Source organism: Acanthaster planci, linkage group LG12 (assembly GCF_054643075.1).
Source record: "Acanthaster planci isolate LZ-2023a linkage group LG12, COTS_SCS, whole genome shotgun sequence".
Lineage (NCBI taxonomy): Eukaryota > Metazoa > Echinodermata > Asteroidea > Valvatida > Acanthasteridae > Acanthaster > Acanthaster planci.
The window spans coordinates 16,433,286-16,445,468 of record NC_141788.1 but is presented as its reverse complement, the minus strand read 5'-3'; the positions used below and the strand labels follow the sequence as shown (position 1 = coordinate 16,445,468).

Sequence of the window (12,183 nt, the reverse complement as noted above, 5' to 3'; positions counted from 1 at the left end):
GTTTACGGAGATGCCTTTCGCGTGTAGATTTCTGGATGCATCACTTTCATTTCTTTGTAGGCCCTCAATTATGCAATGGTCAAATTCGATTGAAGTCCAGGAAAACCACATTCGTAACACTTATGTAACACTCAAAAATGGAGGAAATTAAAGACGACGTAGGGACCTACAATACAAAGTAAAAGACGCTGCAAAAGTTCAAGTATTTTGACAAAACTGCAGTGCCCCCCGCCCTAACTGAGGCTCGTTATGTGAGGCGGAAAAGTGCAGTACGCCCACTGTCGACTCGGAGCTGTTTATCGCCCACCGTTGCCATCAAATACAAGCAATCAAAATCGATTATTCAGGTGGTCAAATGTTGCCCAAACACAGTCCATGCCAAGTTGAAAGATCTGAACTTTGTTTTTCCTTCCATCAGGGAGAAAACAAGACAGCCTTAAGCGCTAGATAAATATCCAGCGATGCTATCTTGTGTTATCTAGGCCCTATACAGATTTGTAAACTGAAGTAGCCTGGAAGTGTCCTTTCTAAAGAAACCGAACTTGAAGGAAGAAACACGACAGAACCTGGGCCTATTTCCTGAAAAAAAAATATATCACTCCAGAAAAACATTTCCACTTAAAACTTGAAAATCAAAACAGACATGGGAAGCGCGGAAACGCACAAAGTGCAATCTTCCAAGTTATGGGCCTGATGTTGCATTCATTGGAGATTACACATCTTTTTTTTTCGACGACAACGCCTCATTTTACGAAGTTTACATGCTCTCAACATTCTGCTTTTGCTCTTTCCATGGAATTAAGTTTTTACATGCTCTCAACATTCTGCTTTTGCTCTTTCCGTGGAATTAAGTTTCGAGGATAAAACTGCAAAAGTCTAATTAACCATGAACAGCAGCGGGGGAAACAAGTGGTTCTTCTGTAGCAAAGGGTGCTGACAGTTCTCCAACCAAGCTCATTAGCATCATAAGTCCCCCCCCCCGTTTCCTTTGAAAAAGGACATTTAGCTTCCCAAATGGCTCGACTGTGTACATCCTTGCCAGGATCAACTCCCTAGTTCTTTGGGCTTCCGTCTGAGGGCAGATCGGATAAAAAAAATACTGTTGAAAAATCCCAAGGACCTGAGAAAGGGGCTTCATTAGGAAGAATGGCTGCGTGCAACTCGGAACTTGATCACTTTTCGGCGGCGGATTTTGTTTTGTGTGAACATTTTAAAAAGTAATTTGTTAACCCCTAAAAATTGAAAAGAAATTGGAAAATTTATTAAAAAAACAATAATTTAATTTTTGTTTGAGAAACCCCAAGGATATTTACTTGCATGCTATTGAGCCCTAAACAATGCTTATTGTACAGGCCTACTGTTTACTGCTTGAGTGGACTGACCCGAAACCAAAATACACAAAAACACATAAACATAACTTGCGTGGTCCCCAGTCGCACTGCCACACGTTCTGATGGGAACTTGGAGCCCCAGACTAGTCTGTAGTGAGTCGACGGAATACATGTTCGGGAAATCCCAATACGACGCAATTTTAGCGTCGATCTGCGCAGTTCTGCGTTTGAAAACGAGGCTGTATGTGTCGGCTTCAATTCTGAATACGATCAGACGATTGAAAGTAAGGAGTTAAGACACAAAATACATAAAGGTATATTAAATTAAGACTTTTCAGGCTGCAAATTTTTGAGGAAGAGTCTTTCAGGATGACTCGACACGTAAAATCAAAAGAAAACATAACGACAATTGACCGCGAACTAACGTACCTGCGATGGTCGTGTATCTTGTGCAGTGGGCGTGGTTTAAACTGAAGTGACGTCACACTTACGAACCGGATATCCATGTACATGTACATGTACCATAGAGCTACAACCCATGTACTGTGTGGACTCCGGCCGGGCAGCGAAGCTCAACACAGAGAGCCTCGGTTTCGATGCAGATATGCGCAGACGGCGCTAATGTGAAATGTCTCTATTGCGATTGGAATGGTTAGTATTAGATGGAGCCCTCCTGGCCTTTACCGTTAAATGTTTTGCTCACCTTTTTATGAAATTTCCAATTCAAGAACAGTCTCAGCTTAAGTTATATATGGATAGAGTGTTTTTGTTGAGAACAGTGTGAAAAGAGAACGCCACTCGGTCGATCGAGATTCTGCTGTAAAGTGTTCATGTTATTTGCCTAGGCCTGGACGTACATGTACATCATGTACATGTACACTCAGGAGGGAGTAGGCCTAGCTAGGCGGGTTTCGAGTCAACTCGGACCCAAACCAACTCGGACCCATACCAACTCGGACCCATGCCAACTCGGACCCACGACCAACTTGGACCCATGCCAACTCGGCCCCAATACTAACTCGGACATGCGACCAACTCGGACCCACAACCAACTCGGACCCAATACTAACTCGGACCCACGACCAACTCGGACCCACCATGAGTCAACTCGGACCCAACCCAAGGAGCGTGATTAACTTGTTGAAAATTTTTATTTTGTCCACTTTTACATTTAAGCATTTTTATTTTGTCCACTTTTACATTTAAGCATTTGGTAAATAACACTTTTGCACTGCATGCTGCCGAGATTTAACGTCCTCTCTAAACGTTATGCAGGGAAACAGTGGCACAGGATTCCCAGAATTTCTCCGTTTTCGAGTTTGAACAGGCATGGTGGTTAAAAACCGTACAGGACTAGATTTGATATTAGTGATGTCTTGGAACAAGTGATAAGTAACCGACAAGCGTCGTATTTTTATGGAGGCACATTTCCTATGATGTCTTATTTGCCGCTTGTAATCTGGAATCTTAATCAGGTATTAGCTGCCGAGGTACTTGCGTGATTAACCATAAAGACTGATTTTGTCACCTTCCATTCTTGAAACCCTATGATCGGGGAGTGGGAGCTTGGGACAACCAATGGGAGCAGCTTTTGGAGTGTGATTGACAGTACCAAATCATTGACGCCCTTTCGCCGAAGTTTCTTTTTTGGCACTCCAGATCACCAGCAGAAATCGAATGAACTTTCACCAAACAGCCCCCAAAGTTTTTGTTGCAATAAAAAGCCACAGATAGGCCTTCTGATGTACATAAGAGATGCTGCATACGTACAACCATACACCAATGTCACGAACATTGACCTTTAATAGTGCCATAATCACGAGGGATCATACTTATTTATATAAATCCCGAATTTAGGATTAATAGTTTCCGGTTCAGAGTATTTCTTTCACAAAACGCCCCACAATGCGGGCCTATTTTGGATAGAGGCAGGCGGCTACATTCATAGGAGCGCATAGTTTTACTACTATTAGGGGGTATCTTCGGGAAAATGCGAAAAAAAAGTTCATAAAATTGAAACGAAAAGTGATCAATCTGGCCATAATCTTGAATTTCAAGTGGAAAAAAAATTATCTTGAATTTCCAGCGAAAAAAATGAAGGCCAACCTCGGAGGTTCAAGAGTCGGCGCTATTTCGGTCTAGTACGGGCGCGTATTTGGTGTAATGCAACCGTAAGACTCAGTGGGTCCGAGTTGACTCGAAGTGGGCCCGAAATGGCGTGGGTCCGAGTTGGCGTGGGTCCGAGTTGGTCCTGGGTCCGAGTTGGCATGGGTCCGAGTTGGAATGGGTCCGAGTTGGTTTGGGTCCGAGTTGACCTGATCCCGCTAGGCGTACAATAAATTTGCGGAAGAGTAGCCCAGGTTGGACATGTTGGCCACTAGTTTTCATTTCATTTATACCGTAACGACTAACCTCCGTAACGTTGTACGGTCAGGGAGTCCACCCGGGATAGCATAAGACTAGGAATAAAGATTGTGCTGAGCAGAGAAACACATACTTGCGCATATGACACAAAATCAGGAAGGTTTAGTTCCAAGTTCTATCTGAAAACATTATGGAGTTCTCTCAAGATATTTGGAAAGACTTTGATATACAGACAACACTTGATGTCAGTGTGCACACACCCATGAGACATGTCTGAAAAACCTATGCTTTCTGAGTACATGTAAATACTTTGGCATTTTTGTGACTAAATTTTACTTTTTTGGGACGTGTTGTCACTTTGTGACAGCAATCGTAACATTTCAAGGGAAAATAATAACTACATATATATATGGAACTCTTTCCAGGAAGTCTTGTAATAGCAGCCAGGTTTTGATGAAATGGGCAGTATTATAACTTAGATACAATGTACACTGTAGGTTGGGAGCGATCAGCCAATCTGCATGATCGACCGAACAGTCTGCATGATTGGTCAATTCTGCATGAAATCCGCAATGTTACTTTCCTTTTACAAACTATCTTTCACAGCTGTGAATTAAAAAGAACAGGCTGATGGCAGACTTATTGACAAATCATGCAGTAAGATTGACCGACATGTTTGAATGCAATACAAATGTCATGAGAACATGTACATAAATTGGTATCAGAAGTCCCAAATTTGTCACTGTTGTTTATTTGTATATCTGCTTTTTCCTTATAAAGCACAAGCAAGGCCCATTTTGTTGCACAGCAAATAAAGTACAGGTTTACTGCTTGAAGTTGTCGTAAGACATGCACAATAAGGGTGGGCCATTTTCACGTTTAAACAATCCGTTCACAGAGTTTTCCCAAATGCTTAAACGGAACCGCCCATTTTAGAGGTTTGACATTCTGAGTGCCGCAATCTGGTGTTCATTTTTATTGCAAACGATGTAAAATGTAATCTAATGTTTGGAACACTTTCTCTTTCGGCTTCCATGTACTTTTGGAGAAAGAAGTGGATTCTAAAACAATAAACATTGCTTGTTTTAAATGCCCCAACATCAATCTACATTTTACATTGGTTGGACCATGTGCATTGTTACCGTATAATTATGCATGTATGAAAACACTAAGTTAGGCAGTGGCAGCCTCTGTAACGTGTTGGCCAAACTTTTAAACTGTATGGGAAAGGTTTCTAAATGTTTTCAAATTAAACGCAAATTCTCACCCTTATTACACACATGTAGATAGGCCAGTTTCTGTGATCAAACCTTGTGTGTGTTAAAAATGCAGGCATCCCCTAATATGCTGCTCTGTTCGCTGGCCATTGTTCTGTTGGGCATGGCTACTACGTTGGTCTCAAGGAGCGAGGGACAAGAAGAAGCCCCTGAATTGGATCCTGTTGGGGAAGAGTTTCCTAGTCAAGGCCACCTTGACCACACAGATATGCTGAACTTTGACCCCGTCAGCAGGACGATGCGGGGTACTGGTGGGATAAATGTAAGTGAAAGCAAAACACACTGGTTGTGTGTACGTGTACCATTGGTGAGTCAGGCATTAAACTTCATCAGCTTGTAAGCATGAGATTGAACGAGAAAGAATTTATTCTCATTGGCCATTTGGAGAGCATTAAGGAGAAATGAAAGACACAATCTACCCCATGCATCGGTTGTGTAACTTTGTAAACAAGCTCAAATTAAAGCAGTCAAAAACTGTGGATTTTACTGTTAAGGGAGCATCTCAAAAGTTGGAAAAGTTTGCGTTCAATTGCACTGCTCCGCTGGAACAAAAGCATTTCATTAGAAGATTCACATGTCAGCAGGAACAGTCTGCGTTTTGCAGATGCATGTAGACCATTATGAGGCAGTTGGAATGCTGCGTTCCCAATGGAATGGCTGGATCATTCCAGAATGAAAACACGGTGTTCTAAATGGACCATTCTCACTCGTGAGATGCTCCTGAACCACTTAATACCGGGTGTAATTTGAAGTTGCATGACGTAAAACAAGAGGATTTTCAAGATTTTCCATTTTCAAAAACTCTTCAAAAAATCATAACTTCATTTACTGGACGTTTACACCCACATGAATGACTGTCTGGTGGCTACTCTAGTCTGACAGACAACATCTATTGACACCCGAGTATTTCAGCCAGGCCTGCTGCCTTGTAAAAAGAGCCCAGATTCTGCGGTGTTATGTAATTTTCTTTTGTTCCTAAAACCGGTGCAGTACACTGCTGGCATCCTTTCAAAAGGGGCCAGATTAGCATGCAGCGGTATTGTATCGCTCAGCACTGGAGTGCTTTTGTCCTTGGTGGTAATCCGCGTACGCTGAATGCCAAAAACAGTGGTGTAATCTTTCAAAACAACGATGGATTTCCTCCACTATCGACAACTGAAAAAAATGTTGGCAATTTCCAGCAGCTCAGTCTTTTGTTCCGAGTATGGTCTTTTGTTACGAGGCCCACAGCTCTTTTGTCCAATTTCGATCTCCCTGGTTTCGTGTATAAAGCCTATGTGCCCGAAACCAGGTACCCCAGCACAAAGTGGTTAAGAGTTGGGGGGGCATTGAGCCCAGGGTTTCCCTCGATGAAGTCTTTTGCTATATTTAAGATTTTGTTCTCATCGAGTTGAAGGGTGGTTTTGTACACCTTGGGCTGTCGGCACGGGGTGACAATAAGCCTGTTTGATATTCGTCATTTTAGAGCAGTAAACGTACGTGATGTTAGGCGCTTTGTACTCAAGACCTTGCCCTCGATTGAGACAGTATGGGACTGGCTCATTCTTGGCTTTTATGTCATGTCATCCAGATTGGTGGGTGCTCTAAGTCCTGGTTTGATATTCACATGTTTGGTGCTCTCTAAATTGTATTATTCAAAGCTGCCTACTTTATGAAAAGCTTAAATTATCCCTGCTGGATGTTTGTGAATGCTCACCTTTCAGAACCCACTTGAGGAATGTCGGACAGATCTGATTCAGTGTCGTCAGAATCTGGCAGATTTCCATGACAAGATACTCATCGATGCGATGTATGATACAAACGAGGCCCACGATGTAAAGAGTCTTGTGTTTTCATTCACGCTCAGTTTGACATATTTATTTCCTGAGTTGCTCTCGTCCTTTAGCCCTAACCCTACATAATACTACAAATTACTACTTGTAATAAAATGAAGTACTGAGCGCTGTCGCTTGTAAAAGGACATGACCTTATTGTTCTCAGTAGCCGTACAATACAATAGATAAGACAATGTACCATACAGTGCTGTGGCACCATGAATGCATGGCTTTATTGTTCTCTGTACAAGTAACAAGGGAAGTAACCTAGCCAGAAGTAGTAATCTGTAGCGCTAGGTCCTTCAGGCTCAGACTATTACTTAGTATTTTGTAGTATTGTGTAGTGTAAGCCAAACAGTATGCTTGGCGGTTAGGGTTAAGGACAGTTTGGTAAAAAGTTGGTCAAATGAACTTAATGAACCGAAGTCAGATTTACTCACATGCACTCCAGTCATTGGTGATTAGATATAGTTCAGTGAACTATTTAGGAATCGTTGTGTGAAGTTTGCTTCAATACGTTGCGCCACATTGGAGTGCAAAAATAAAAAACATCTATCCTTCAGAAGTGAATGCACAGAAACCATGCTGAAGTCCTGTATGAGATAACAAAAGACAGCATTGTGAATTGACACATGTATACTTCACAGAAATTGCGCGGTCATACCCATTTTCCTTAATATGAAAACTCTCGTCAGTCAGATACCTCTGTCAGTGCGTTTCTCTCATCTCGTTCCATTCGCAGAAGGTCAAAAGCTGTAAGAAGGAACTACAAACCTGTCATGACAATTTAGCAGACTGTAAAGTGGTGAAAGTAAGTGAAAGCAAAACACACTGGTTATTTGTACGTGTACCATTGCTGTGTCAGGCATTAAACTTCATCAGCTTTTAAGCATGAGATTGAACGAGAAAGAATTTATTCTCGTTGGCCATTTGGAGAGCATTAAGCAGAAAGGACACAATCTACCCCATGCATCGATTGTGTAACTTTATAAACAAGCTCAAATTAAAGCAGTCAAAAACTGTGGATTTTACTGTTAAGGGAGCATCTCCAGAGTTGGAAAAGTTTGCGTTCAATTGCACTGCTCCGCTGGAACAAAAGCATTTCATTAGAAGATTCACATGTTGGCAGGAACAGTCTGCGTTTTGCAGATGCATGTAGACCATTATGAGGCAGTTGGAATGCTGCGTTCCCAATGGAATGGCTGTATCATTCCAGAATGAAAACACGGTGTTCTAAATGGACCATTCTCACTCATGAGATGCTCCGTAACCACTTAATACCGGGTGTAATTTGAAGTTGCATGACGTAAAACAAGGGGATTTTCAAGATTTTCCATTTTCAAAAACTCTTCAAAAAATCATAACTTCATTTACTGGAGGTTTACACCCACATGAATGACTGTCTGGTGGCTACTCTAATCTGACAGACAACATCTATTGACACCCGAGTATTTCAGCCAGGCCTGCTGCCTTGTAAAAAGAGCCCAGATTCTGCGGTGTTATGTAATTTTCTTTTGTTCCTAAAACCGGTGCAGTACACTGCTGGCATCTTTTCAAAAGGGGCCAGATTAGCATGCAGCGGTATTGTATCGCTCAGCACTGGAGTGCTTTTGTCCTTGGTGGTAATCCGCGTACGCTGAATGCCACAAGCAGTGGTGTAATCTTTCAAAACAACGATGGATTTCCTCCACTATCGACAACTGAAAAAAATGTTGGCAATTTCCAGCAGCTCAGTCTTTTGTTCCGAGTATGGTCTTTTGTTAATACGAGGCCCACAGCTCTTTTGTCCAATTTCGATCTCCCTGGTTTCGTGTATAAAGCCTATGTGCCCGAAACCAGGTACCCCAGCACAAAGCGGTTAAGAGTTGGGGGGGCATTGAGCCCAGGGTTTCCCTCGATGAAGACTTTTGCTGTATTGAAGATTTTGTTCTCATCGAGTTGAAGGGTTGTTTTGTACACCTTGGGCTGTTGGCACGGGGTGACAATGAGCCTGTTCGATATTCGTCATTTTAGAGCAGTAAACGTACGTGATATTAGGCGCTTTGTACTCAAGACCTTGCCCTCAATTGAGACAGTATGGGACTGGCTCATTCTTGGCTTTTATGTCATGTCATCCAGATTGGTAGGTGCACTAAGTCCTGGTTTGATATTCACATGTTTGGTGCTCTCTAAATTGTATTTTATTCAAAGCTGCCTACTTTATGAAAAGCTTAAATTATCCCTGCTGGATGTTTGCGAATGCTCACCTTTCAGAACCCACTTGAGGAATGTCGGACAGATCTGATTCAGTGTCGTCAGAATCTGGCAGATGTCCATGACAAGATACTCACCGATGCGATGTTCGACACAAACGAGGCCCACGATGTAAAGAGTCTTGTGTTTTCATTCACGCTCAGTTTGACATATTTATTTCCTGAGTTGCTGCCGTCCTTTAGCCCTAACCCTACATAATACTACAAATTACTACTTGTAATAAAATGAAGTACTGAGCGCTGTCGCTTGTAAAAGGACATGACCTTATTGTTCTCAGTAGCCGTACAATACAATAGATAAGACAATGTACCATACAGTGCTGTGGCACCATGAATGCATGGCTTTATTGTTCTCTGTACAAGTAACAAGGGAAGTAACCTAGCCAGAAGTAGTAATCTGTAGCGCTAGGTCCTTCAGGCTCAGACTATTACTTAGTATTTTGTAGTATTGTGTAGTGTAAGCCAAACAGTATGCTTGGCGGTTAGGGTTAAGGACAGTTTGGTAAAAAGTTGGTCAAATGAACTTAATGAACCGAAGTCAGATTTACTCACATGCACTCCAGTCATTGGTGATTAGATATAGTTCAGTGAACTATTTAGGAATCGTTGTGTGAAGTTTGCTTCAATACGTTGCGCCACATTGGAGTGCAAAAATAAAAAACATCTATCCTTCAGAAGGGAATGCACAGAAACCATGCTGAAGTCCTGTATGAGATAATAAAAGACAGCATTGTGAATTGACACATGTATACTTCACAGAAATTGCGCGGTCATGCCCATTTTCCTTAATATGAAAACTCTCGTCAGTCAGATACCTCTGTCAGTGCGTTTCTCTCATCTCGTCCCATTCGCAGAAGGTCAAAAGCTGTGAGAAGGAACTACAAACCTGTCATGACTTAGTAAGTGAATGCAAAACACACTGGTTATTTGTACGTGTACCATTGCTGTGTCAGGCATTAAACTTCATCAGCTTTTAAGCATGAGATTGAACGAGAAAGAATTTATTCTCGTTGGCCATTTGGAGAGCATTAAGCAGAAAGGACACAATCTACCCCATGCATCGATTGTGTAACTTTATAAACAAGCTCAAATTGAAGCAGTCAAAAACTGTGGATTTTACTGTTAAGGGAGCATCTCAAAAGTTGGAAAAGTTTGCGCTCAATTGCACTGCTCCGCTGGAACAAAAGCATTTCATTAGAAGATTCACATGTTGGCAGGAACAGTCTGCGTTTTGCAGATGCATGTAGACCATTATGAGGCAGTGGGAATGCTGTGTTCCCAATGGAATGGCTGTATCATTCCAGAATGAAAACACGGTGTTCTAAATGGACCATTCTCACTCATGAGATGCTCCGTAACCACTTAATGCCGGGTGTAATTTGAAGTTGCATGACGTAAAACAAGGGGATTTTCAAGATTTTCCATTTTCAAAAACTCTTCAAAAAATCATAACTTCATTTACTGGACGTTTACACCCACATGAATGACTGTCTGGTGGCTACTCTAATCTGACAGACAACATCTATTGACACCCGAGTATTTCAGCCAGGCCTGCTGCCTTGTAAAAAGAGCCCAGATTCTGCGGTGTTATGTAATTTTCTTTTGTTCCTAAAACCGGTGCAGTACACTGCTGGCATCTTTTCAAAAGGGGCCAGATTAGCATGCAGCGGTATTGTATCGCTCAGCACTGGAGTGCTTTTGTCCTTGGTGGTAATCCGCGTACGCTGAATGCCACAAACAGTGGTGTAATCTTTCAAAACAACGATGGATTTCCTCCACTATCGACAACTGAAAAAAATGTTGGCAATTTCCAGCAGCTCAGTCTTTTGTTCCGAGTATGGTCTTTTGTTAATACGAGGCCCACAGCTCTTTTGTCCAATTTCGATCTCCCTGGTTTCGTGTATAAAGCCTATGTGCCCGAAACCAGGTACCCCAGCACAAAGCGGTTAAGAGTTGGGGGGGCATTGAGCCCAGGGTTTCCCTCGATGAAGACTTTTGCTGTATTGAAGATTTTGTTCTCATCGAGTTGAAGGGTTGTTTTGTACACCTTGGGCTGTTGGCACGGGGTGACAATGAGCCTGTTCGATATTCGTCATTTTAGAGCAGTAAACGTACGTGATATTAGGCGCTTTGTACTCAAGACCTTGCCCTCAATTGAGACAGTATGGGACTGGCTCATTCTTGGCTTTTATGTCATGTCATCCAGATTGGTGGGTGCTCTAAGTCCTGGTTTGATATTCACATGTTTGGTGCTCTCTAAATTGTATTTTATTCAAAGCTGCCTACTTTATGAAAAGCTTAAATTATCCCTGCTGGATGTTTGTGAATGCTCACCTTTCAGAACCCACTTGAGGAATGTCGGACAGATCTGATTCAGTGTCGTCAGAATCTGGCAGATTTCCATGACAAGATACTCATCGATGGGATGTATGATACAAACGAGGCCCACGATGTAAAGAGTCTTGTGTTTTCATTCACGCTCAGTTTGACATATTTATTTCCTGAGTTGCTGTCGTCCTTTAGCCCTAACCCTACATAATACTGCAAATTACTACTTGTAATAAAATGAAGTACTGAGCGCTGTCGCTTGTAAAAGGACATGACCTTATTGTTCTGTGAAGCCATAAGATACAATACATAAGACAATGCACCATACAGTGCTGTGGCACCATGAATGCATGGCTTTATTGTTCTCTGTACGAATAACAAGGGAAGTAACCTAGCCAGAAGTAGTAATCTGTAGCGCTAGGTCCTTCAGGCTCAGACTATTACTTAGTATTTTGTAGTATTGTGTAGTGTAAGCCAAACAGTATGCTTGGCGGTTAGGGTTAAGGACAGTTTGGTAAAAAGTTGGTCAAATGAACTTAATGAACCGAAGTCAGATTTACTCACATGCACTCCAGTCATTGGTGATTAGATATAGTTCAGTGAACTATTTAGGAATCGTTGTGTGAAGTTTGCTTCAATACGTTGCGCCACATTGGAGTGCAAAAATAAAAAACATCTATCCTTCAGAAGGGAATGCACAGAAACCATGCTGAAGTCCTGTATGAGATAATAAAAGACAGTATTGTGAATTGACACATGTATACTTCACAGAAATTGCGCGGTCATACCCATTTTCCTTAATATGAAAACTCTCGTC

The 12,183-nt window shown here is 41.9% G+C and overlaps 1 protein-coding gene across 5 annotated transcripts in view; it reads left to right on the top strand.

The window, feature by feature from the left end:
- Positions 1–1,591: 1,591 nt before the first annotated feature.
- Positions 1,592–12,183, top strand: part of LOC110978456 (uncharacterized) — a 26,153-nt gene continuing 15,561 nt past the window's right edge. The window contains exons 1-7 of one of the 5 annotated variants that reach the window (XM_087143851.1): positions 1,592–1,982; positions 5,028–5,234; positions 6,676–6,786; positions 7,529–7,597; positions 9,040–9,150; positions 9,893–9,937; positions 11,380–11,490. In XM_087143851.1, coding sequence (XP_086999977.1) covers positions 1,980–1,982; positions 5,028–5,234; positions 6,676–6,786; positions 7,529–7,597; positions 9,040–9,150; positions 9,893–9,937; positions 11,380–11,490 — 657 coding nt within the window. In that variant the 5' untranslated portion in view covers positions 1,592–1,979. The remainder of the gene's footprint in view (positions 1,983–5,027; positions 5,235–6,675; positions 6,787–7,528; positions 7,598–9,039; positions 9,151–9,892; positions 9,938–11,379; positions 11,491–12,183) is intronic. The other 4 variants (XM_087143852.1, XM_087143854.1, XM_087143853.1 and 1 more) reach the window with 4 other exon arrangements.